This window comes from Schistocerca piceifrons, chromosome X (genome assembly GCF_021461385.2).
Source record: "Schistocerca piceifrons isolate TAMUIC-IGC-003096 chromosome X, iqSchPice1.1, whole genome shotgun sequence".
Lineage (NCBI taxonomy): Eukaryota > Metazoa > Arthropoda > Insecta > Orthoptera > Acrididae > Schistocerca > Schistocerca piceifrons.
Window position 1 is genome coordinate 573,729,081 of NC_060149.1, and position 27,380 is coordinate 573,756,460.

The following is a 27,380-nucleotide window of genomic DNA, read 5'->3' on the forward strand; positions in this document are numbered from 1 at the left end:
CCCACTTGTAAGCCAGAGAAGCATAAGTCGTCTTCGGCGTCTCTCGCCACAAAGGGGTCTCTTGGGTCACTCCCTTCCCAGGTTTCTTCGAGTGGGAAAGACGACACCCGCCAGTGGCTGAAGAGCCCAAAAGCAGCTGGTCGTAGGGCTTCATACTCATTCTCAGTCCAGGAGACTGAGCCAGTGAAGTCCTCCCAGCCAGGGAAACTCAAGCAGCAGCGAGTGAAGTCCAAAAAGAAAACTGCTAAGATAAAGGAAATTGCAGTGGCACCCACACCACTGCTACCTACAAGCTCTGCTGCTGAGGATGGGGTGGAGATTTTGGCATCTGCTGAGGACCTAGAACTCGCCAGACCCTCAGACACAATAGATATAGACTGCTCGGGCAATAAATCGGTCACAGCAGGTGACTCTGAGGTGTAAACTGCCTCATTGAATGTTCCATGCCTTCCCAGTCTCACAAAGTCATCCTCAAAGTGGAATTGCGGAGGCTTTTTCCACCACCTGGCTGAGTTACAGCAAACTGTTCAGCTTTACACCTGCTATCTGCATTGCCCTCCAGGAAACTTGGTTCCCAGCAATGCAGACCCCTGCTCTCGGTGGCTATAAGGGATATTACAGGAACTGTAGCAACTAATAGAGTGTCAAGTGGGGTTTGCGTTTATGTCCTAAACTCGGTCTGTAGTGAACATGTGCCCCATCAAACCCATCTTGAAGCTGTGGCTGTCAGAATAAGGACGACACACGAAATAACTGTCTGCAATGTATATCTTCCTCTAGATGGTGCAGTACCCCCTGAATGTATTAGCTGCACTGATTGATCAACTCCCTAAACCTTTCCTACTTCTGGGAGATTTTAATGCACATAACTCTTGTGAGATTGTATCATGCTTACTGGCTGAGGCAGAGATGTTGAAACTTAACTGTCGCAATTCGACCTCTGTCTCTTAAATACTGGGGCCACCACATGTCAGTGTGGCTCTTGGTAGTTACTCGGCCATTGATTTATCAATTTGCAGCCCAGGACTTCTCCTAACTATCCACTGCAGAGCACATGATGACCTGTGTGGTAGTGACCACTTCCCCATCTTTCTGTCACTGCCCCAATGTCAGGCGTACGGTCGCCTGCCCAAATGGGCTTTGAACAAGGCAGACTGGGGAACGTTCACCTCTGCTGTCACCGCTGAATCTCCCCCACACAGTGACATCAATTTGATGGTTGAGTGGGTGATTAGCACAATTGTTTCTGCCCCAGAAAACGTGATCCCTCACTCTTTAGGGTGCCCGAGGTGTAAGGCAGTCCCTTGGTGGTCGCCTGAAGTTGCTGAAGCAATTAAGGAGCGTCGGTGAGCTCTACAGCGGCATAAGTGACACACTTCGCTGGAGCATCTCATAGCCTTTAAACGGCTCCGTGCCCCTGTTTTCTACCTTATCAAACAACAGAAGAAGGAATGTTGTGAGAGATAAGTTTTCACCATTGTGTGCCACATGCCACCTTCCCAAGTCTGGGCAAAGATTAAATGTCTTTTCAGGTACCAGGCCCCAACAGCTGTCCCCGATGTTAACATAAATGGCGAGTTATGTACCGACACAAACGCGATTGCCAAGTACTTTGCCGAGCACTTTGCTCGAGCCTCTGCTTCAGAGAATTATCCCCCAGCCTTTTGCACACTCAAACACTGCAGTGAATCCTATAACGCCCCATTTACAGAGTGGGAGCTCCTCAGTGCCCTTTCACATTGCCCCGACACAGCTCCTGGGTCTGATCGCATCCACAGCCAGATGATTAAACATCTATCATCTGACTACAAGCAACATCTCCTTGTCATCCTCTCAACTGGATCTGGTGTGTGGCGTATTTCCATTGCAATGGCGGGAGAGCATCATCATTCCGGTGCTCAAACCCGGTAAAAACCCGCTTGATGTGGATAGCTATCGGCCCATCAGCCTCACCAATGTCCTTTGTAAGCTGCTGGAACGTATGGTATGTCAGCAGTTGGGTTGGGTCCTGGAGTCACGCGGCTTGCTGGCTCCATGTCAGGGCAGCTTCCGCCAGGTTTGCTCTACCACTGATAATCTTGTGCCCATCGAGTCTACCATCCGAACAGCCTTTGCCAGACGGCAACACCTGATTTCCATCTTTTTTGATTTACGTATAGCACACAACATGACTTGGCGACATCATATCTTTGCCACATTGTATGAGTGAGGCCTCCAGAAACCACTCCTGATTTTTATCCAAAACTTTCTGTCGCTCAGTACTTTCCGTGTCCAAGTTGGTGACTCTCATAGTTCCATCCATATGCAGGAGAATGGAGTCCCACAGGGCTCTGTATTGAGTGTGTCTCTATTTTTAGTTGCCATTAACGGTCTAGCAGAAGCAGGCGGGCCCTCCGCCTCACCTTCTCTGTATGCAGACAACTTCTGCATTTCGTAATGCTGCTGCAGTACTGTTGTTGCTGAGCGGTGCCTCCAGGGAGCCATCCACAAGGCGCAGTCATGGGCTCTAGCCCACGGCTTCCAGTTTTCAGCCACAAAGTCATGTGTCTTGCACTTCTGTTGGCGTCGTACGATTCATCCGGAACCCACACTTTACGTTAATGACGGTCCACTCACTGTAGTGGAGACATATAAATTACTAGGACTGGTTTTCGACACTCGATTGATTTGGCTCTCTCATATTTGTCAGCTTAAGCAGAAGTGCTGGCAGCACCTCAATGCTGTCCATTGCCTGAGCAACACCAATTGGGGTGCAGATCGCTGCACGCTGCTGCAGCTCTATATAGCCCTTGCCCAATCTCGAATTGACCATGGGAGTGTGGTTTATGGTTCGGCAGCACTTTCAGCACTGTATTTACTCAACCCTGTGCACCACTGTGGGATTCAGTTGGGGACAGGAGCTTTTAGGACGAGTCCGGTAACCAGCGTAATGGTGGAGGCTGGTGTCCCTCCACTACAGATCAGATGTGCGCAACCGCTCAACAGTTACGCAGCACACATTCATAGTTCCCCTGCGCATCCGAATAACCATCTGCTTTTCCCACCCGCAGCAGTCCGTCTCCCACATCAGTGGCCCAGATTGGGGCTAACGATTGCGGTTCGCATGCAGTCCCTTCTCTCCGAACTGGAGTCCTTCCCTTTACCACCTCTACTTGTGGTCCGTTCACTTATGCCTCCGTGGTGTACGCCTCGGCCGCAGCTTCGTCTGGACCTTTTGCATGGCCCTAAGGACTGTGTTAATCCCGCTGCTCTCCGCTGTCACTTCCTCTCGATTCTTGACATGTTCTGGGCCTCTGAAGTGGTTTACACTGACGGCTCAATGGCTGATGGTCATGTAGGTTTTGCATATGTTCATGGAGGACATATTGAGCGGCAGTCCTTGCCAGTTAGCTGCAGTGTTTTCACTGCAGAGCTGACGGCCATGTCTCGTGCTCTTGAGTATATTCGCTCATGCCCTGGCGAGTCATTTCTCCTGTGTACTGACTCATTGAGCAGCCTACAAGCTATCGACAAGTGCTACCCTCGCCACCCTCTGGTAGCATCCATTCAGGAATCCATCTATGCCGTGGAACAGTCGCACCTCTCCGTGGTGTTTGTGTGGACCCCAGGTCACGTTGGAATCCCCGACAACAAACTTGCCGACAGGCTGGCCAAACAGGTGACGTGGAAACCATTTCTGGAGATAGGCATCTCCGAAGCTGACCTGCATTCTGTCTTACACAGCAGGGTTCTCCAGCTTTGGGAGATGGACTGGCATAACAGCACTCATAACCAACTGCGTGTCATTAAGGAGACTATGAATGTGTGGAAGTCTTCCATGGGGGCCTCTCACAGGGAGTCAGTTGTCCTCTGCCGGCTCCGCATTGGCCATACGTGGCTAACGCATGGATACCTACTCCGTCGCCAGGACCCACCTCAGTGTCACTGTGACTTCCAAATGACAGTCATCCATCTCTTTCTGGACTGCCCACTTTCTGGACTGCTCTGCGGCAGACTTTTAACTTTCCCAGCACCCTGCCTTCGGTGTTGAGCGACAGTGCCTCCACAGCAGCTTTAGTTTTACGTTTTATCTGTGAGAGTGGGTTTTATACTTCTGCGTAGGTTTTAGTGCATGTCCTTTCTCCATCTGTCTCTTCCACCCTAGTGCTTTTAGGGTGGAGGTTTTAATGTGTTACAGAGTGGCTGGCTTTCCCATTTTATTCTCGTGGTTGTACAGCCACTGTAATCTGCTTTCATGTTTTACTCTCTTCTGTTTCTAGCGTCTGTGTTTTCTTGTCCTCTCTTGTTCCTTTTAGTGTTCATTGCCTTCCCTTCATTCGTGTGGCTTTTCCTTTCTTTCCGTTTTGTGTTATATGTTTGGTTCGTCTTATTCTCAAACTTGTGGCACTGTTTTATTAGGAACAAGGTACCAATGACCTTGTAGTTTGGTACCTTCTCCCACCTTTAAACCAACCAACCACTACGTGGGTGCTAGCCAACTTTACAAATGAACAGAGGTTTGCCAAATGGCAAAGTATGCTTAACTTGAAGTTCAAATGAAAGAAAATTTATAACACTGACATACCATGTTTAATCTCGCAGACTAAATTTTTGAGGGTGCAACATTTTTGGTGCTCAAGAAAGATGTGAAATTTGCACGTACATTTGGGACAGCCCCAATTAAATATTTGATAGCTGTGGTAGAAGAAGCAGTTTTGAAACTTCAGAGTCATCTTGCAGAAGAGACCGGGAGGGACACATGCCAAATTTGAACAACGTGAGTGCTGCTGAAAAGTTCAGTAGTAGGAATGCTCTGCAAGACTCAAGAGCAGACAAGCACCTCACCATTTTATCTGCTGACTAGGGGAACCCCAGTGACCTTCTCTCACAAACTGAGTACAACAGCAAAATAGATGATTTGGCCGATGACCCTGTACCTCGAAATAAGAGGGGATCTGACTTGCAGGACTCAGAGGAAAATCTGTAGACCACCTCAAGAAGAGCTTTTTCCAGATAATTTAATCAAGGTCCTGCACCAACAGGCTGCATAACACCAAGACTGCACAGTCTACCAAAGATCAATGAGAGTGGGCCCCTCCTTGCCCCATAGTAAAGTGCACTGGAGTGCCTTCTAAATTGTTAGCCAAACATCTGAAGTTGCAATCAGGACTCCTTGAGAGCAGAAGCAGCCATCTTATTTGAAATTCAGAGAATTTCATAGGATACCTGAAGACATTTAGACTAAAACTGTTGGTTCTTTCAATGAGCTCTGATGATGTTTACTTATTCATGGAAGTATCTCTTAAAGATTTATTGGAAACTATTAGCAGCAAGTTCCAGAAAGACACTGTAACGTTGTTTAAACGTATACTTTCCTCAACCTATTCCTTATTTAGTAACAAGTGTTTCGAACAAGTGGGTGGTTTCACGTGGAGTTTCCCCCCTCCCCAATGGCCAACTATTTTATGGAAGACTTCAAGCCAAAAGCACTGTGATCGGCAACTTGCCAGCCTTCCTGCTTCTGGTGGTATGTTGATAATATAGGAGGGTAAGTCAATTATTATCCACAAAGTAATTATAAAATTTTATTGTAATCAAATAGGAAACTTACAAGAACATCATTTTTCAACATAGTCTCCTTTCATTTCAATGCCCTTGGTCCATCATTGTACAAGCTTCGTGGTGCCCTCATAAAAGAAGGTTCTCAGTTGAGCTGCAAACCAGGAATGCACCACTTCTTTCACTGCTTCGTCCGAGACAAATCAATATCAACAGCCCCTTAATGCCTGTTTGAGTGAGCCAAACAAGTGATGGTCAGAAGCGGCAAGATTGGGAATATGTGGAGAATGATCTGGTACTTCAAATTTGAGTTTCTGAAGTGTTTCAGTAGTGTGGGCTACAGTATGCAGATGGACATTGTCGTGCAACAACATAACACATTTTGACAGCAATCCTCGGCATTTGCTTTGAATTGCAGGCTTTAGCCTGGCAGTAAGTATCTTACTGTAACATACACTGTTAATTGTTGTGCCCCTTTTCCCATAGTGTTCCAGTACTGGACCTTGTGCATCCCAAAAAGCTTAAGCATCAGTTTTCCTGCAGATGGTTGGGTCTTGAACTTTTTCTTGCACATTGAATTTGGATGTTTCCATTCCATACTCTGCTGTTTACTCTCCGGCTTGTAATGATGCATCCATGTTTCGTCACCAGTAATGATCCTGTCTAAGAAGTTGTCCCCTTCATTTCCATTGTGATCCAAATGTTTTTTTTTTTTTGCAGATGTCCAAGTGCGTTTGTTTATGCAACTGTGTGAGTTGTTTAGGGACCCATTTTGCTCAAACTTTATGAAACCCAAGTCTGTTGTGGATGATTTTGTAGGCAGAACTGTGACTAATTTGCAGATGGTGCCACTTCGTCAATAGTTAATTGTGGTGTCACCGCCAGACACCACACTTGCTAGGTGGTAGTTTAAATCGGCCGCGGTCCATTTAGTACATGTCGGACCCGCGTGTCGCCACTGTGTGATCGTAGACCTAGCGCCACCACAAGGCAGGTCTCGTGATACGAACAAGCACTCACCCCAGTTGTACGGACGACCTAGTTAGCGACTAGATGTACGAAGCCTTTCTCTCTCATTAGCCGAGAGACAGAATAGCCTTCAGCTAAGTTAATGGCTACGAACTAGCAAGGCGCCATTAGCCTTACAGTGATTGTAATTAAAGTCTCCTGTGTATCGTCAAGAGCGATGTACCACAATGATTGATTAAAGATAAGTATTAATCCAGCTACGTACTTTTCTTCATAGCATTAATTACGTAGCCTGTTCCAGTACTTCACGCCCGTCTGCGTTAGTCTAGCGTGCATTTTCAGCCATCTCGATCTACAAGGTGTTGGCCCAGCTGCCGACACATCATTAATCATCTAAGAGAATCATTTCACATCAACACTCAATGGTTTCTTCATTTGTGGAGGTAAATGGTAGTCCGGCTCCTTCATCGTGCGTAATACTTGTGTGACCATTTCGGAATTTTTCAATCCATTCATAGACACTCCGTTATGGCAAGACACTTTTCCCATACTGTATCGAAAATCTTTGATGAATTTCGGCCCCTGATATGCCTTTTGACCACAAAAAATGGATCACTTTGGTGCAAATAGACAGTGGAGCAGCACGGCAGTGGTAACGAAACTAACCTAGCAGCTTGAAAATTTCAAAGATATAACAACAAATAAACAAAGCATGTGTCATCAACAGAAAATGACAGTACTACCGAAATAAACAAAAATATAACTACATTGCGGACAATAGACTTACCCTTGCATTTGGCGTGTGGCCCCACAGAATAGAAACATTACGTGTATTTCTCATGCATCTGAACTCTCTCCATTAAAATGTTCAGTTAGTTCACATGGAAATGGAAAAAGATGGCGTCTACCATTTCTTGGTTATTTTTAGAAGGAAAGCCGACAAAACAGTGGAACACAGTGTGTACTATGAGCAGACTCATACAGAGTTATATTCGCAGACCAAAATCTATCATCACATTGTACAGTGTGGGTAGTGTCTTAGTCATGGTACATAGAGCAAGCATGTCAGTCTCAAATACCGACAGCCTGCCAGGTGATTGCAATGCCTAAGAGCAATGTCCCAACAAAACGATTACTCTGAAGGAAAAAAAAAGGTACTTAATGCAGTCTGATCAAAGTGGGTTCATTGTAAGGGTGCAATTGAAGATGCATAGGAAACTACTGCAGTATTTTGGTGGCATGTCTTCAAGATTTGAGAGGATCTGTGAGAAATGAATGTCCGTTGACAAGCTTGGAGAACCTGTTGTGTTTAGTTGTAGATGATATTGGCCTGAGAAAACATGGCATATACAACATCTCATGCCAGTATAAAATGTTTCATATTGAGCAGTCATGTCACACCACGCAAGAATGTTGGGCCTGACGCCATCGACGTACAAGCTTGAGCCAGTTTGACAAATCAGCTGTACCAGAACCCTGGTTGGACCTGAGGCATCGCATGTTCTGTGAAGTTTGAAGTTTCATCCTCAGCACCATCTTTCTGTGATTGTCTTTTTTAAAAAAAGGGGCCATGTAAACCCATGTGGTAGGTAACCTTAGCGATAGGGATGCAGGATTTCAGCTTGACAGTGCCTGGAATCCAGAACTGGCTGTCACTGAATTTAAACAGGAGAAATAAGAACTTCCAATTTCTGACTGGAGCCATCACAATGCAGAGAATCAATTCAGATTTTAACCACAGCAGTGTCTGATAGGACAGTCATTGCACATATAGCACCCGCAGAAAACCTCTTTACATTTTGGCAGAGGCACTAGGAAAGCTATTCTCATCTAACTATGAGTACCTATCCGTGTATGTGTAATTCCTACTCCTGATCCCCAATAAATTTTGGCATCACTACTCTGGTGTCACCAGTTATCTTGCAGCACTGAACACAGCAACCACCACCATCTAAAGGTGTAAAGCAGTTGTTCCCATGAAATGTTGTGGGACTTACACAATGTTCTCCCATCCCAGAAGTGCATTTGCAACAGATCTCTTCAGGAAAGCCTGAAAAGTCACAGTTCAGATGGTCTTTAAAAAGAAGAAAATGTGGGCTTTTAGATAAGGTATGTCAGTCAGAAAACAAATAACTATTAGCTTGGTTGAATTTTCAAGTGAACATGGTTTCATGAATTTTAATTATTGGATATTTTTTAAATGAAGTGTTTATACATTAACTATTTACACTGTTATCAGCAGCCTATGAACTGTACAGCGAGTAACTAGGTTTTGAAGAATATGGCTTGGATAAGAATTTGGATACTTCAAATATATGTGGTACATGTACAGGCATTTAGACATTACCAGGTACATAAGAGAGACTGAAAATTTGAGGTTGCAGATGAATCTTTCCCCGTTACTGTTACAAATGGGACAGATGGCAGAAAAAAAAGTATTTACCACAATATGATGAAAAGGGTAATTGCTACTTGCTGTATAGAGATGTTGAATCATAGACAGGTACAACAAAAAGACTGCTGTACCTTTGAGCTTTCGGCCAAAAGGACCCTAGTCCGGCCTTAGTTACCAGAGACAATGATCATGTGTGTGCGAGTGGTTGTGTGTGTGTGTTGTACTTACGTGAATGTATGTTTTTCTACATTAGAAGGAGACCTTTTGGCGGAAAGCTCACATGTATAGTATTCTGTCTGTTGTGATTGTCTGTGACTCCTCTCTGCTATATGGTGAGTAGCAGTCCACCATTTTAATAATATTGTTATTCCATCCTGGATTTTTCATTGTTTAAAAAAAAGATTTTGTTCTAGGAGTGCCTTTATTGCAAGTGGTGCTATTACACCCAGCTGTGTTACACATTGTTCTAGATTTTAAAGAATGTGAGTTTCCAGTCTGCACATTATCTATTTGCCACAGTTTGTAGACCTAAAGTCACATTCTATAAAAGAAATGAATATTTTAAAATTTTTTTGTCATAATTCATTACGATGAGCAGTCTAAGCCTGCCGGCTAGTTTTGAACTGGGCCCTACTCAGTTATGGGTGCATGGTTTATGGGTCAACTAGACCATCTTATTTTAAATGATGAATGTGTTGTACAAGGAATTATGCTGGCCACCAGGCCCCTCAGTACCAGCACTATTCCCAGCCTCTATACTATAGCTGGTGGGTCTCCAATTAACCAGGCATCGGCTTCTCATGCTGCTTCAGGCTTACTAAATACCATCCACACTACAGTTAGTTACATACCATACAGTCATTAAACCAATTGACTGAACAACTTTTCACTAGTCATCTGGGAGCTTATTCAATTGTTTCATACTTAGTTTTGTGCAGGTGCTTAAGAGGTCATGAATTACCGTAGATTTGAAAATTTTTAAGAAGGAATGTGCTGTAAATTTAACTTTGTCTCTGTTTTATAACTTTTGGATGAGCAACATTTTAATGTAGTATAAACATACTTTTCCAAGTAAGGGAAATCCTTAGCTATTCAGTTGTTTTCCCCAATCATGTCTCAGTTTCTCCTTATAAATGGGTGCACCATATACAGTAAAAAAATCCTTTTTACACTTTTCAGCAGACTAACCCAAAAAGTGTAAAATGCAGGAAAGTTTAATATACAGGAAAGCATTAGGAGACACAAGTGAAAAGAAATAAATTACTCTTATTGTCATGCTCTTTATATTGTTCAAAATATGAAATTAAAACAATTTAAATTTTCCCAATTTAAAAAAATCTAAAATAATTACTTGCTTTTGTTTCTTTCTAACAGCAATTAGATCTGCTTCTCTCTCTGTACTATACAAAGCATCAATCACAAAGGCAGTGGCTGAGCACTGACACACACAAACGTGAGGGGGATCCTCCCTCTTCATTACAATTGTGGCCAATGGTATAAATAAAACACGGAAGCAAAAGTCTTTCATGAAACCACATTAAAAAATTATTGCTGTTCTATTGTGAGACACATTAGTAATCATTATAAAATTATGGTAAATAAAACTTGTAACACAATATTGGTTAAAACACTTAAGTTTGCACGAAATCTATAGCTTGTTGCATATCAGGAGGTTACTCAGTTCAGGGACATTCTGGATGAGAAAGTGGGTGGAAATTGTTGCCATGTTATGTAGAATCCTAAGGAGGAAAGTTTACATTTGCATTAAGTTAAACCAATGTAAGTCTGCGCACCAAATATGGATTAGCAATATGTCACTCAGAAGTAACATTGATTTGTGAAAGCCCATTGTAGAGACAGCTGTCTTCAAAAGTGGTGTTTATTTCTATAAATGACTCTGGAATTAATTAAAGCTGTTGTAATACAACACAGTGGGCGGGAGGGGGTTGCTACTAAAGTCACTATTGTCAGATTGTGATTATCATTAATGCAGTGACTCGGCATACCTTCCCACCCTTCCAAATTCTGCAAACCTATAACACAGGTGGCCATGACCCAACATGCCGACAATGAAATTCTTGCTTACTGTGCTAATACTACATTGCGGGATCAATAACTTATAATCTGTTTTTTTCTGCTTTGTTTCAAGGTTGACTTTGAGCAGGAATATGATGTACTTTTTGCAGAAACCCATCTGAGAATCCATGTTAAAGGTCGTGATAACATCAGAGAAAATGTAAAATGCAGGAAATGTTGTTACACGGAATTGTTAACAATGAGAAGTCACTGTATTGAGAGAATAGGACTTCTGTTGGGACAGCAAAAATGAATGTGAAAAGCAGGAAAATGTAAAATGTTTTTACTGTACATTGCATAATTGCATCTGATTCTGAAATCACTGGGGCAAGTGAAGTATCAATATAGAGAAATGTGAACTAATGCAAAATATACTTGACAGCCTCACCCAGTAGGGAAAACATCTATCATCCAGCTGTGTACTAAGTCACGGGGATATCTGAGGAAACTAACAAACCAACTTGGCAGCCAAGAATTGGTGGAGGTAACATAATGCAAAGTAACATGCAATTCGTTGCAGACTGTCATCTCACAGCTAAGTATGTGCAAAAATGGTGGTGAGGGACAGTAATCTGTTGACAATAAAACCAACGTTTTGTCTGTACCTTTCCTCCTACTGGTCTCTCTGACAGGATGTCATCAGGGAATATTATGTTTTAATCCATGTTGCTTATTGAAATTGGTATTGTACGAGGGCCGTTCAGAAAGTAACCTCCGGTTGATTTAAAAAAATACACCAAGTTAAATAAAAATATTTTAATATATACATCTTACAACTACATCTTTGCAATATTTTTCTACATAGTCTCCATAGCGATTGAGGCACTTATCGTATCTCTTCACACGCTTTGAAATTCCTTCTGCATAAAAATCACCCGCTTGTGCCTGGAGCCAGCCTGTGACCGCATCTTTGAGCTCTTCGTCGTCATCAAACCGCTGTGACCCGAGCCATTTCTTCAAATGCATGAAGAGGTGATAATCACTTGGCGCCAGGTCTGGGCTGTAAGGTGGATGGTTGATAACGTCCCACTTGAAGGACTCAAGAAGGGCCGTTGTTCTGCGAGCAGAGTGAGGACGGGCGTTATCGTGCAAAAAAACTATACCGGAAGTCAGCATACCACGGCGTTTGTTCTGTATAGCCCGTCGTAACTTTTTTATTGTTTCACAGTACACGTCTTGATTAATGGTCGTACCACGTTCCATGAATTCAACCAACAACACCCCTTTGGCATCCCAAAACACCGTTGCCATCAGTTTTCTGGCAGAAAAATCTTGCGAGGCTTTTCTTGGTTTGGTAGGCGAATTTGAATGTGCCCACATCTTTGATTGTTCTTTTGTCTCAGGGTTCACGTACTTAATCCAGGTTTCGTCACCGGTCACGATTCTGTTTAACAATGGTTCTCCTTCGTCCTCATAACGTGACAGAAAGTCTAATGCAGAGGCCATTCTTTGAGTTTTGTGGTGGTCGGTAAGAATTTTGGGCACCCATCGTGCACAGAACTTACGGTAACCCAATCTTGCTGTCACTATCTCGTACAAGAGAGTCTTAGATATCTGTGGAAAACCAGTAGACAACTCCGACATTGAGAAACGTCGATTTTCACGAACTTTTGCATCAACTGTCTGAACGAGTTCGTCAGTCGCCAATGATGGTCTACCACTCCTCTCTTCATCATGAACGTTTTCTCGTCCACTTTTAAATAAACGTACCCATTCACGGACAACTCCTTCACTCATAACTCTTGGTCCGTACACGGCACAAAGCTCACGATGAATAGCTGCTTCAGAATATCCTTTGGCTGTAAAAAACCTTATGACAGCACGCACTTCACATTTGGCGGGGTTTTCTATTGCAGCACACATTTCAAACTGCCACAAAAACTAAACTAGCGCAGGTACGATGTTCACTCGACCACGGCTTGATGCCGACTGACCTGTTGAGTGCGTGAACGCACAGATGGCGTCGCTACTCCCCCCACAACCCGCACTGTGACCAATCGGAGGTTACTTTCTGAACCGCCCTCGTATTATCACTTTTAACTACACTAGCTTCTCGTGACTAATATATCAGCATTGTCATGTGCCCAAATTACATGATTTTTTTTTATTGGAAAGTAACTTCAGAAACTTTTTCCAGATTACTAGACTGTGCATTGAAGTTATTGTCTGTATTGAGGATTATATGATTTTTGGTTAGCCCTAATTTGCAGTGTTTGTACTGGCCTTTGCATGGAATCTGTGACTAAAATTAATTTTCATCAAATCACTTTACTGAAGTGTAGATTGTGAGGTATTGCATTATTGTTGTTAATAGTAATTAATGTCAATAAACATGCAAAGGAAGCCAGTCAATAGTTGGTTCAACTTTTTGATTTTGTTTTATGTTTGTTGAGTTCTTGCACTTGAGGATTTAGTGTCCATATACACACTTGGAGCAATGCTTTGGTTCTCACTGTACACCTGTTCCATGTATTTGAAGTAAACCAAAACACCTTAAATTTGTGCATGTATTAGTATAGTTTAAGTTTATTTGTTTGTTACAAATAATATTTTTCATGCAAAACTGACTCCACTCTGTTAGTCATCACACTTCACTTAGAACTGTGGAATGATGATGATGATGATGATGATGATGATCAGGTATGTCTTCTGACTTAGATTCAGTGATTATCCAGTTTGACAGCACAAGTCATCTTTAGTTTACTGATACTAATGGTATTGCTTCCACTGCCAGGAAGACGATTCTTCTGACTTCTCTGCAGTTGAGCTCTGTATTGTCATCTGCCTTTGTGGAGTTGATAGAAAAGTACAGCCTTTAAACATTGATACAGCTGGCTTTTGCTGTTACTACAGATTGTGACTGCAGGTGAAGATCAACAGCTTCAGTTTAGCATGGGTTTTAACCTGCAGAATCTGCCCTATCATACTGGATGAAGGTTGGTAGGGTCAGTTCTATAGATGTTGGAATTGTTGTACACTATTGGGCAGTTAAAAAGTATATTTGTTGAAGCAGTTTCCATACTGAATGCTGTGGTCATTGAAAGAATGAAGAAAAGACCGAAGACATAGTACTAAAGGTACCTTTATTTTCACGAGATATGTTTACAATAAAAGAGGATGACCACATCTGCTTTCTGAAAATAGCAACCCATTAAAAAATGTCAGCCATATGAGTCACATAAATAAGTTCCAGGATCACATTCATTTAAAATTATCATGACACTAATACTCTGTTTCAGATGGAAAATGTCATAAAACAATCTGAAGAGTGCCGCAATCGTGCTCTTGACACTGCAAAGCGAATTCACGAAGAATATAGACCTCTAAAACTAGAAATTGACCGTATGAGGCGTGAATATTTGGGCCTAGAAAGGCTACCAGAACTGCATGAAGAGGAAGGGGATTTAATTACTCCTGAGTAAGTTACACTTGCCTAATTCTGTTAAGTAATTATGTTTCTCTTAAGTGATAGTATCTGTTCTTGATGGTGGCAAGAATCCTGAGCATTGTGTGTGTGTGTGTGTGTGTGTGTGTGTGTGTGTGTGTGTGTGTGTGTGTGTGTGTGTTTTCCATCATTCTATAAATGAGAGGTTGTATAGGGTGAAACGTTGGCTTTATGATTGCTAGGAAGTGGCCTCAGACTGCACTGCGACTATCTACCTTTGGGTTTTATGATTTTTTTGTGTGCTTGTGCATGTCACCAAATAATACAACATTCACATTTAGAGTCTGTCACTACTACAACCACCTCACAATGGCTGTATCTCACTGTGTACCAAATTACAGGAGATATATTTCTGAGGGTTTAACCTAAATTGTTTCTTTTATCCTTTGGCTTCTGGCAGACAGTTACAATCCCACAAGCTTTCAGCTGAATACTCCTCAGCCATTATTGAGTTGCTGCCATGCCGTTGATGACTTTGTCCTTATACATCCATGCTGCCCGGTCTGATGTTGTTGGTGCTTAGTTCAGTGGAAGATATATCAAAATGCAACATTTAATTTCTGGATTCACTGTGCCTGCTTCAGCTTTGCAGTGCTTGGATACTGTGCTGTATAAAGTTTCAGGTCATTGTCTTTATTGGGGGTGTTCAGTTCCTTCTTTTTATTGTGCTGTCCCAAAGGTTGTCATGATTGTGACAAAAGATTTGTTGAATGCAGTTCAGTGTTCCATGTTCTAAAACATTTTCTGCCTTACTTGATTTCATAGGATAGCATAGGTATAAGCACCTCTTGGGTCCTGTCCATAGGGACGTGAAAATGTAGCATCTATTTTCGGCAAAATTAGCATGTATTTTTGCTGAAATTCCCACATTTTTTTTGTAAATCAGTAGGCATACAAATTTAAAAAATTGCCACACTATATGCCTGATGATCAAAATACCCATAAGAAATGATTGGAGATAAAGTAATAATAAAAGAGAATAAATCGTTCTTTTTCTCTCTAATAAGTGGAATGTTTGCTTCTGCAAAAACTTCAACCATTTTTTTCCCAAAATGGTCTTCGCTATTCTTATTCTTTTGTCTACTCATCTTTTATTGGTCTTCTTGAAAAGCAGCATTTATTTCCTTGGCCTGGTTGAAACACATTGGCTAGGTTTATTTTCCAGGTGGTGCAAGAGTGGACACTGTAGTGTAGTAGTCGACCACAAATGTAAACAAACAATTTTGACTGTGCGTGTGGTTCAGGGGATCAAACCCTGCCACCTTCTCACAGGCCAGCCAGCCTACACCACTCCTCTGTTTCTCTGCAGAAACAGAACTAACATGTGGTCATAGAGATAGCTGATCCATACAGTGTTGAGAGACCTGTAATTGAAGATAAGAGTAATAATGAGCAATGCACAACCCAAGACAAAATGGAGTGCACAAAGCATTTGTGCTATTGCTTGTCAGAATGAGTATCCTCACACATAAGCTCCTTTAGAGGTTTGATATTTTTAATGTCATGTGTTAAAATGTGATGCATTAATACATGGCAGTCAGACCAATTGTGACAAAGCCTCATGTGAAACCAAGGATACAGCAAGATCGCTTCTGCATGATCCATCTGCCCTCTTCCACATTAGCAGCAACTGAAGAAAACAATTAGTTCATGCACATTTTGAAGTATGCCACCACTGCTGACTGCAATAAACTCATCAGTGGTGCAACGTCTCCTCTCTGCCCTTTTATAGCTTTCATTTTGTCAAATTATGAGGGGAATCCCAAAAGTAAGGTCTCCTATATTTTTATAAGTACATTGACCTGTTTATTTCTACAATGGTTTACATCAGTTTACAGCTTGAACATTTAGCTATTTTTCGACAGTCACCATTTTTGTCGATGCATTTTTGTAGACGCTGTGGCAGTTTTTGTGTGCCCATGTCATACCAGCTCTCTGCCATGCTGTTCTGAAGGTTATGAACCTCTTCTTTCATCTCGTCATCAGAGCTGAATCGCTGGGGCCACAAATAACGCTGACAGGTACTGTGAGACTGAGTAAACTCAAACGGGCAATAAACATTCTCCATGACAACACTCGCCCACACATCGCTCGGCAAACCGTTGCTCTCCTGCAACAGTTTCTGTGGAACATAATCACCCACCCACCGTATAGTCGTGACTTGGCACCAGTGAGTTTCACCTGTTCCGTAGGTTAAAGGAACATTTGGCCGGAAAGCAATTCAGCTCCGACAATGAGGTGAAAAAAGAGGTTCATAACTTTCTGAACAGCATGGTGGCGAGCTGACATGACATGGGCATTCAAAAACTGCCAAGGCATCTACAAAAATGCATCGACAGAAATGGTGACTATGTCGAAAAATAGCTAAATGTTCAAGCTGTAAACTGATGTAAACCATTGTAGAAATAAACAGGTCTATGTACTTAAAAGGAGACCTTACTTTTGGGATTACCCTCGTAGAACCGTGCCCAAGGTGACATCCTCAAATTTCTTCATAAAACATTTTAGTATGGATGAAGCCAACGAACTTTTCATTGAAACACTTTCCATTTGCTCAAAGTACTGTCAGTCATAAAAAAAAATCCAGATCTTTGTAACCAATCAGACAGTTGTGGTATCAAAGAAATCTCAGAGAATATCCTTATTGCTTTTAATAGGAACACTCAATAATAATGAGACCTCATCATAGCTGACGTATCACTTCCAATTCAGCTGCTGAAGTCATCCATATTCTTGATATGACGTGATATGGTATGCACAATTAGCTCTCTGCAGAATAGGAACAATGAACAGATTTTTTGCCAATGTAATGTTGTTGACCCAGTGATATTCAATGGGCTGAAAGCTAATTCCTTCTATGATATTTTGGGCAGATGATGTGTACGTTGACTAGGCCCCGAGGGTGGAGATTAACATCATTATCTTCCAGTAATAGCTGCATTAGAAGCTGTGACATCTTCATTATTATCCTTGGCATTGGGTCCTGCAGAGATTGCTGATAGGTATTCTCTTCAAGCATCAGTCAGGTTTGTGCTTCACAGTCAGCTTGTTCCAAAATTACAGTGCACTGCCAATGTCAAATGGCAGAACCACAATGAGGGAGTCATTTTGTAATCTGCAAAGTACATTGTGTTCAACCCTATGCACATTAGGTGCCAGTAGTACGATTTCAAATGATTGTGCTCCTTCGCAACAAACATAGTCCACATTCTCACTGGGCAAGTCACGCACTGTATGTTCAACATCAATTTTCATTTTATTGGGAAACTCTGCGTTACTGGGGCAAAGTTAATTTCATTCCTAAGTGCTGAGATGACGTCAGTGTTGAGATCTGTCATGTTTATAATTGTTTTATTAATTTACACACCACACCACTTTAAACCCAACTGAATTACACTCCGTATTTTTTATGGTACTCCTCTGTGATGACATATCTTTGCACAGTGGTGATGGGCTAGATTCAGTACAATCCAATTATTAGAGTGACTCCATCAATTGCTGGTGGTCTGCAGCTCATGGCTGTTTAATCCAACTGCGTGCTAGTGAAATGTATTGTCTCAAAGACCTCAGTGGTGTCTTGATGTGATGCCATGCTACAGCAAGTTGTAGAATAATCTCATCATGGCAGTTTAGCAGGAAGGCTTTAGAGCTTAACAGATTAGCCTACTTCACACAAAACTTGCCGAAGAATTTGATGATATGCCGTGTTTCCTCCTTGTAGGGGTACGTAAGGTATAGGTGGTTGATCTTGTGATTGAATTAAAATCTTGGAAGATGCGCTCAATAAATAAGGCAGCATGTCTTAGTAGAGCATGGGATTATGCCATTGTGAGAAAGTATGCTGTAGTCGAATTAAGTCGGGTGATGCTGAGGGAATTAGATTAGGAAATGAAACACTTAAAATAGTAAAGGAGTTTTGCTATTTGGGGAGCAAAATAATTGATGATGGTCGAAGTAGAGAGGATATAACATGTAGGCTGGCAATGGCAAGGAAAGCGTTTCTGAGGAAGAAAAATTTGTTAACATGGAGTATAGATTTAAATGTCAGGAAGTCGTTTCTGAAAATATTTGTATGGAGTGTAGCCATGTATGGAAGTGAAACGTGGACGATAAATAGTTTAGATAAGAAGAGAATAGAAGCTTTCAAAATGTGGTGCTACAGAAGAATGCTGAAGATTAGATGGGTAGATCACATAACTAATTAGGAGGTACTGAATAGAATTGGGGAGAAGAGGAGCTTGTGGCACAACTTGACTAGAAGAAGGGATCGGTTGGTAGGACATGGTCTGAGACATCGAGGGATCACCAATGTAGTATTGGAGGGCAGCATGGAGGGTAAAAATCGTAGAGGGAGACCAAGAGATGAATACACTAAGCAGATTCAGAAGGATGTAGGTTGCAGTAGGTACTGGGAGATGAAGAAGCTTGCACAGGATAGAGTAGCATGGAGAGCTGCATCAAGACAGTCTCAGGACTGAAGACCACAACAACAACAACAACAACAACAACAACAAAAACAACATGCTGATCATAAATATTGCCATCATTGGTGATGGAATGAGCATGAGCTATATCTTGGTCGGCAGCATGAGGTTGAAGACATAAATGTGATGTAGTCAGTTACCACTTAAGTGATTGAGGAGTAATTGCCCAAAAGCTCATGGAATTTTAACCAGCTGATGCAGCGCAAAGCCTGGGAAGATCTTATTAACCCTTCTATTGCTACAGACAAGCTCTTTGTATTCTATGTTTAGGCTGCCTTTCTTATGTATGTACTACCGACCAGATACGGTTACCTGTTCTGAAAGACGGCGTTCCAGCTGATATGAAATACTTATCTGACTTCTGAAAACTATTAGGTGAAAAAAATTTTATTTTTGCACATCTTAGTCTTCACTTGATAAAGTATTTAATTTCTTTTCATTATATGCCATATTTACTGTACTGTATCAGATTAATTAAAATATTATACAAAAGTTTAAAGTTTCTGCAGTGGTATAAAATCAATGTGTAAATTTTGCATACAGTTGATTTTAGCTCATATATTGCAGCGAACAAAATGTAGGTAAGGTAAGAAAACTTTATTTAAAATTTAGAGCAGAAAGATATTTCATTTCGTTCTAGAGTTATTGGGTTTTAATATCTGAAGGACAGCCTCACACATCGCGCCCATTTATGTCTTTGCGCATTGCAAATCATGTGGTTGTAAAGGATTCAAAATATTGAAACACAGTTTTCTGCAAATGTTTGCATGCAATGAGCCATGTGTATTGTGTGATAAATACTCTAAATGTTTTTATTCGCCGAGGTATGCATGTAACTCGCCTGCAGCAGGGAGAGTTCGATGCCTCTGGACGCATTCAGACATCTATAACACCGTAAGAAAATCCAAGCAACACATATATAAACATACACAACACGTGGGGAATGGCATAGCAGTACATGCATACATTCCCACAATAGTGAATGGGTTAATTGTGATACTTGTAGTCCAATTGGTTAGACTGGCTGGCAGCATTGGAGAAAGGATTTAGTTGGCTCTATTGCTATTTATGTAATCACACTATCTAAGGTCATGATATATTTTAAATATTTAACAGCACATTGTCAGTCTATATGAAGAATAAACCTAGTTTCTGTAAATCTGTATTGTGTTCAGTGCTTTCTGGCTTTCTGACATGGCTCACAAATTTTCTTTAGAGCCAGATGATGAATATAAAGTAGAAAACAAAATCATTTGAATGATATATCAGCATATTAGAAAGTTGACTGAAGTCTAAAAATTTTTTAAAAAAGCCAATTCTTTATAGAAAAGGATGTTATATCTTCCTTGATTATCTGTATACACAGAGGTATAGTTTCAGAAATGCGAAGCTACAGTATGCAAAATACTTCTCTTCTACACAGCTCGTAATAAGTTAAGAAACTGTTCCACACATCATAATTTAAGGGGAAACGGTGGCAGAAATAATGAAAAAATTACAAATTATTTTTATTTGCTTATTTGATAGTAAATATAACTGAGATTATTATCCCAAATTTTTTCCTTGAAATTCGAACTACAAATGGCATAAAAATATTAAAACCCTAAGCAGTGTAATGCGTCAATCCCGCTTTTCAGTGTACCAAATGGAGGAAAAATTTTATTGCAGAATTTGGCCTGTGAACCTAGAAAATATAGCTTTATAAGGCTGTGATTTTTTTGTATACGTAACATCAGTGCTGTAAAGAAGGCTGTGGAGCCAATTTCTGGTTCAATCAGTGTGGTATAGAAGGCTGTGGAGTTTTGTGCTGTTCAGTGGGATTTGAGTGACGCTTGATTTATTGTGCCATTCTTTGTGCAAGGTTGAATCTGTTGATCCCTTTTTACAATGCCTAGGCCTGGTAAAGTATTTAAAAAATATAGTAAGTCCCATATTTCCAATATAAATAGAAAAACTGACATAGAGGTTAGGGTTGGGCCTGCAGATGCAAACATTAGCTTGTCTCTAAGTGCATCTAAAATAAAACTTGGGACAGAGATTGTGTCAGAAGAAACAAATCATGACAGGAAACAGGTTTCAGAATTGTGGATCTGGAAATGGTGGCAGAAGCACTTAGAAAAACCTGCAAGTGCTCTGTTTGTGGAGGAAATGTGGATTTGGTTGATGATGGAAAGAGAGAAGGTTTGGTTTGCACATTGCACATTTTGTGTCAAAACTGTGACGCTGACAGACCATTCAAGACATCAAAGGTTGGTAATAGAATCTATGAAGCCAATATGAGATTTGCTTATGGACTAAGATGTATAGGAATTGGAAGAGATGGTGGAAACCTTTTATGTGGTATTATGAACATACCTGGTCCTCCCCTAAAATTTTCTGCAGTGAATACTGATCTCAATGCAGTTGCAGAAGTAAGTGAAGAGAGCATGAAAATGGCAGTCCTGGGGGCAATTCAAGAAAATTGTGAAGCAACTAATAGCAACGATATAGCAGTTTCCTGTGACAGTTCCTGGATGAAGACACTTGATGTCTAAATATTGTTCTGCATGTCCCTTGCACAAGAAATATATTGATGCAGGTAAAGAAACAGAATGGCAAGAAGCCCATAAAGCTGTTTGTAGCAGAAATTATGCAGGCTCCAGTGGTGGGATGGAAGCTGCAGGTAGGAAATTCATTTTCCATAGATCTTTGCAAAAGTATGGGATAAGATACGTACAGTATTTAGGAGATGGAGACTCTAGTGCTTTCAAGAATGAGGTTGAAAGTCAGCCCCATGGAAAAGATTGCACTATTGGGAAACTGGAGTGCTTAGGCCATATTCAGAAGAGGATGGGTGGACAACTCCGAAGACTTGTTGTAGACAATAAAGGCAAGCTACTAGAGGATGGGAAGCCACTGGGAGGTAAAAACAGTCTAACAAGGAAGAGAATTGACAGCCTACAAGTCTATTATGGTGCTGCAATTAGAAGTAACCTCACAAGCTTGGACAGTATGAGGAAAGCAGTATGTGCCATTTGGTTTCATTACTTGTCGACAGACACTACACCTCAGCATGGCCTCTGTTCTAATGAATGGTGCAAATTTTTGAAAAGTAAGGAAAGTGGGGAAGCTTATACCCATAAAAATAACCTTCCTTATGAGGTTTCAATGGCCACTAAACCAACTTTTAGAGCACTGGCTTCACCAGAACTGCTAGAAAAATGTCTGCATGGGAAAACGCAGAACCCAAATGAAAGTTTCAATGCTCTTATTTGGAAAAGATGTCCAAAGACTGTGTTTGTTTCCAATTTGGTGGTGAAGATTTCTGCTTTGGAAGCTGCAGCAGTGTTTAATGATGGGAATGTGGCAAGACTTCACATCCTCAGCAAGTTGGGCTTTACACCCGGAGTCTTCACTGAGCAGATACTGCAGATCATCGATAAGCGAAGAATCGCAAAGGCGGAGACTTCAGTCCACAACATACAAGCAATTGCTGGGCAAAGGAGCAGAGAAGCTAAAAGAGCTGTAGAGGATGATGAGGAAGAAATGGAATATGGATATGGGCAGTTTTAGCTAAGGTATGATAGATTTTTTTTTTTTTTTTTTTTACATTTCATCCAAACTTTAAAATGATTTTTCTGCAACTTAAGGTTTTCTGCTTTCAGGAACACACAAATCTGAAACTGCTGGAAAGATTGCAATGAAATTTGAAATTTGGCACACCTATTCTTTTACTTTGAGGCAATATTTAAGTGGAACAAAATTTTAATCGAGATATTATACTCAGTTTTGTGGTTGATAATATATTGAAAAGTTTGCTTGTAAAAAATCTTCAAATCCAAAATATCACAGAAAATAATAGCATTAATAGTAATAGTTACTGCGCTTAATTGTACACCTATTAGTGTAGATAACTTTACCATTGCATTTCAATATATTGGTCAATTTTATGAAGTTTTTATGGCCAGTAATGTCACCTGGGAAAATAATTTCTTGTGTAAGAGTAAGAAGGTGATTGAGATTTCTTCCTGACATTTTTCAAATGTGCACAGATCCTTAATAAGAGCCCTGAGTGTCTTCCAGTAGGCATGCTAATTCAAAATGATTGAAGAACTATTCAAAATGATTAAAGAACTTCAGTATTGGCCCCAATAGTGGTATTAGTTGGCTCTGTTTGTATGAATGACAATTATTACCGAGAAATTGGAAACTGTGTAAAGGCTGCTACTCTAGCACATGGTAAGGCCTCTCCTGTGGCTCAGGTCCACTAACTTTGTTGCATAATTGATGAGTGCATGGTAGATACAGATCAGTAGCAACTGAGGCTACGTTGTGATGCATTTATGTTCTGTACAATGGAAGAACTTCTGAAATAAGTTAAGACTACTTTCAAGACATATGAGGTTGGACAAAACCTCAAATGTGTGTGAAGGAAATTACGGTGTAGGAATTTGGTTTATTCTGTAAGCGTATAATAATGGTGATTCACAGGAAGATAAATCTTTTAGACTAGAAGTCACTACATTCCTTAAAGTCGTGAAGAATCTAAGCAGGTGTAAAGCATTAGAACTTTGTTTCAATTTCAGCATAATTTGGGCTTTTTGTCAGTTTAGTTTTTCCCTCATGATATGACAAGCATACAAAATACCATATGCCCAGTTGTTACATATTTTGCGTATCACCAAATGAATATTGTGGAATTTTGATTAAAGTAGCCGTTCTGGGCAAGGACCACAGGCTGCCTGCTAACAAGTTGCAAGTGAACTTCACTAGATCATATAAAAAGCTGTAATATCAACTGTGTTGTTTGTGATTGAACCCTAGCTGAGCACAGCAGTTTCTTGTAACCTAAGAGCCATTGTCATACTACATCAAAATTAGTGCTTCTGGAAGTATGTTTTTGTTAACCTACAAATTATTTTATGTAATGTGTAAAAAATTGGTCATTGTTCTGGTGAATATTGTGCTAGTTTAAAGATACTGCATGAATTCTCTGTGACACTCATTTTGTGCTTACATTACAGTTATTTTGAGAAACATTTCAAAACTGACTGGCGACCAGAAATGAGGGAAGAGCCTACTTTGTCTGGTTTAGCACTGGCTCACCAGAGTGCTGCTTCTGCTTTTCTTGCACCATCACAGCCACCTATGCAACTGGTACAGAGTAGTAATAAACCAGAGCAACGCCCCATGCCACCTGCTCCAGGTCCAGCACCAACTTTTAGGTAAATTCATTTGGCTGTTTGCTCCGTTTTTGATGCTAAAGTTTCTGTAAAAAAATCGAATATGTTGTGTGTTTATTTATTGCATAGGTAATGATTAGTGTTATGTTATGATGAAATTATTTGTAAACTTCTAAGGGAGTGTGTTGTTATGCTGAGAAATTTGTGGCCACAACCTACCTATTCCATCCACATAGTTATGTTAACAGTATGTATTCCCTAGTCACTTGTACCATGTACTATGCTTTGTTCTTGATCCAGCATCACCCGGTTATTTCAAGGTCCCCACCCACCCACACACACACACACACACACACACACACACACACACACACACACACACACAGTAATGCTGTCAGTTAAACAGCGTTTGCTTGCTAGAGAAAGGTAGGTTAGATTAATCATTGTTGCAAGTGTTTCCTCCAAAGTACTCGTCAAATTAGGGAAGAAAATTCAGTGCAGAATGTGCCACTTGTATAACAACAGTGCGGGAACATAAAAATTCTTTTGCATACATTTACGTCAAAAATGTTATAAGCAGGGTGAGCCATATTTTTTTGTGTAAATGTTTTTCATTGACTTGATAATAAATGTACCTGATGTTAATGTATCACTTGTTGGGTAGTAAGCATGGTACACAACTAATTGGTTACAGAACTGCATAGCTGAAGAAACCTAGTTAACTCACTTCTTCTCACCCTCTAATTAAATTAAATATTTACATTTTTAATGTTGATAGAGTATCATCTAAAACATACCCATAAAAATAATTTTGGTTGGACTGTATGAGAGGCAGTTGTCATTCTCATGATATGCTCAGTTAGTCATAGAATGACAGCTCCATTAAGTCCATACAAAAAGCTTTGTACTGAAAACAAATCATAGACAGTAGTATATAGCAGACTCTTAAAATGTACACAAAAATTCTTGTGTCAGCATTAATGGGATAGTGTAATTTCTGTAGCACGTACATACTGATATCTGCCAAGTACATCAGTGTTCCATATGGAAATATTGTATATTGCAAATTAGAGGATTAGCTAGAGGATCATGTTTCAACTTGATGTTGTTGTGATAGGCAGCCTTCTGCAGTTGCGATGTTTAGTGAAGTATGTATGATCAGAAATCATTTAAAGTGCTTTGTGAACACTATTATGGGTCCAGCACTAAAAGCCCTGTTATTAGGTCATAAAGCATACAGTTTCTTATCTTGGTGATTCACACACATTTTGGTTTCCTCAATTAACAAATTGAGAAATATTAGTGTTTTTATATCTCCAAAAAGAGAAAAATGTAATTTGAGTGAGGAAATCTAAGGACATAACAATGCTACAAAGCTTGTATTGCAGTTATAAGAAGCATTCTTCTAAATTTTGCAATGTATCCTCTTTTGAAGATTTCTCCAAAGTCAATATGTTGCACTCAAGACTTAGCTGCATTTCCAAATTTCTATAGGGAAGTGGCCATTCTGGATAATTAAATGTTGTAATACTCATCTTGCACAGTCACATTAAAAGAGAACCTCATCACAAGTTGGTACTTTTTAGTTGTCTACAGCACTGTTGGCACTAGTAATTTTATTTTGCTTATCCATATAAGATTTTGTATTTTTAAACTTCCTTTGCAGCTTTAACCACTTTACAAGAACATAAAGTTTCCAGAATTTTATATTGACACCAACCACATGGGAATAATACTTTGGTTAATCGCTACAATTTACTGGATGTAGTACTTGTACTACTTAATTTTTTTTGTGTGAACACACGTCAGTAAACAACCACTTACCTGTTTTGTGATAATTCCTCATTCCAAACCTCAGTATAGGCACTTTTTAAAATTGTGCGTTTGCAACAGAACCTACATCAGTAGGACAAGCTGGTGTCTTAGGGTTTCAGTGTTAGTATTGGTGGACAATTATTCAGTTAAATAGTTCTTTGGTGCTGTTACAGTGACCTACAAGCAAATTGTTGCAGATGACAGTAGGCCTGCCTAATTCGACAGCATGCATAAATAAATGTAAAATATGACCAGGCATCAGGAGAATTTATCAGACAGTAAGAAAAATGTAAGATATCCGAACATCTTCAGTTGGTCCTCGGAAACCTTCCATCACCATTCTCTCTGTCCTGATCAGGGCTTAGGAGTAACTTCCCTTTTCCATCTACCATGTGCTCAACATCTTTCTGTATATAATAATGTTCTCTGATGTCGCAAGTGCATTAAGTTTCGTAAATTAAATTCCAGAAATTGGTAAGTAGGTAATCCTTTTGTTTGATATACTGTTAAGTTTAATTTCTGTATTTCATAGTAATAAGTTTGCAGACAATGTTTCATTACTGTTTCCATTTAGGTTACATGTACTTTCTTAAAATTGCTGTTCAGTTTCTGAGTGTTAGTGTTAAGTATGTAGTATTAGCTCAGCATCTTCATGTGCATCACTGGTAGAGTCGTGACGCTGTTGGCAATTGGAAACTTAACAGCAAAAATATAATCCAGTAGCAATAAATTGTGCATATTGCTGGTTCAGATGAAGAGTTAGCTCCGTACATAATCCCTGTTTCAGACACCCAGCAGAGGAAATATTACGTAAATTTAAAATGGAAATTGCCCTGCTCTCTCTCTCTCTCTCTCTCTCTCTCTCTCTCTCTCTCTCTCTCTCTCTCTCTCAACAAATGAACTGAACTTTGAATATACATATTTGAGGATACTAACAAAGTTTACAAAACCTAGAAACCGAAAAAAAGGTGCTGTTCTTAACTTCAAAATTGTTTGTGGATAAAGTTTCTTAATAAGCATGCAATTCATTTCCCCTTATGGCATAAAACTTGCTTTATGATGACTAGAGAAAATACACATTTTCAGAATTTTGCAGGGTAATGTGACACCTAATATGTCAAGTTTGCTCCATGGTGTAATATCAACATGTTCCATGTGAAAAACTAAAAAGCAATGTGTTCCCCATGCTTCCACCTTACATGTAATTATGCACATTATCTTCCCAAGTTGGGTTTCACCACAGTATGTGCAATACTAGTAACCAAAAACTTGTTCCATTTTTGCTACTTGTATGCAGATAATAATCAAAGTCAGTTTGATAAAGTTCACCTAGATAACATTTTCTATGAAATAGCATGTATTAGGTAAGTCAGAGTTTTTGCATTTTGAGGCAGAATTTGCAACTTTATTCACATTCATCATAAAATGCAAATTTTCAGGTCCCTATTCATGGAATATCTTGCATGAGGTGTTGTCATATCGCTAATTGTAACTAT

General features: G+C 40.3%; 1 protein-coding gene across 1 annotated transcript in view; it reads left to right on the forward strand.

The window, feature by feature from the left end:
* The window catches only part of LOC124721786 (zinc finger C4H2 domain-containing protein), a 167,731-nt gene that overhangs the window by 61,598 nt on the left and 78,753 nt on the right, over positions 1-27,380 (forward strand). Inside the window, exons 3-4 of the mRNA XM_047246902.1 lie at positions 14,218-14,396; positions 23,911-24,111. Of these exons, the coding sequence (XP_047102858.1) occupies positions 14,218-14,396; positions 23,911-24,111 (380 nt within the window). The remainder of the gene's footprint in view (positions 1-14,217; positions 14,397-23,910; positions 24,112-27,380) is intronic.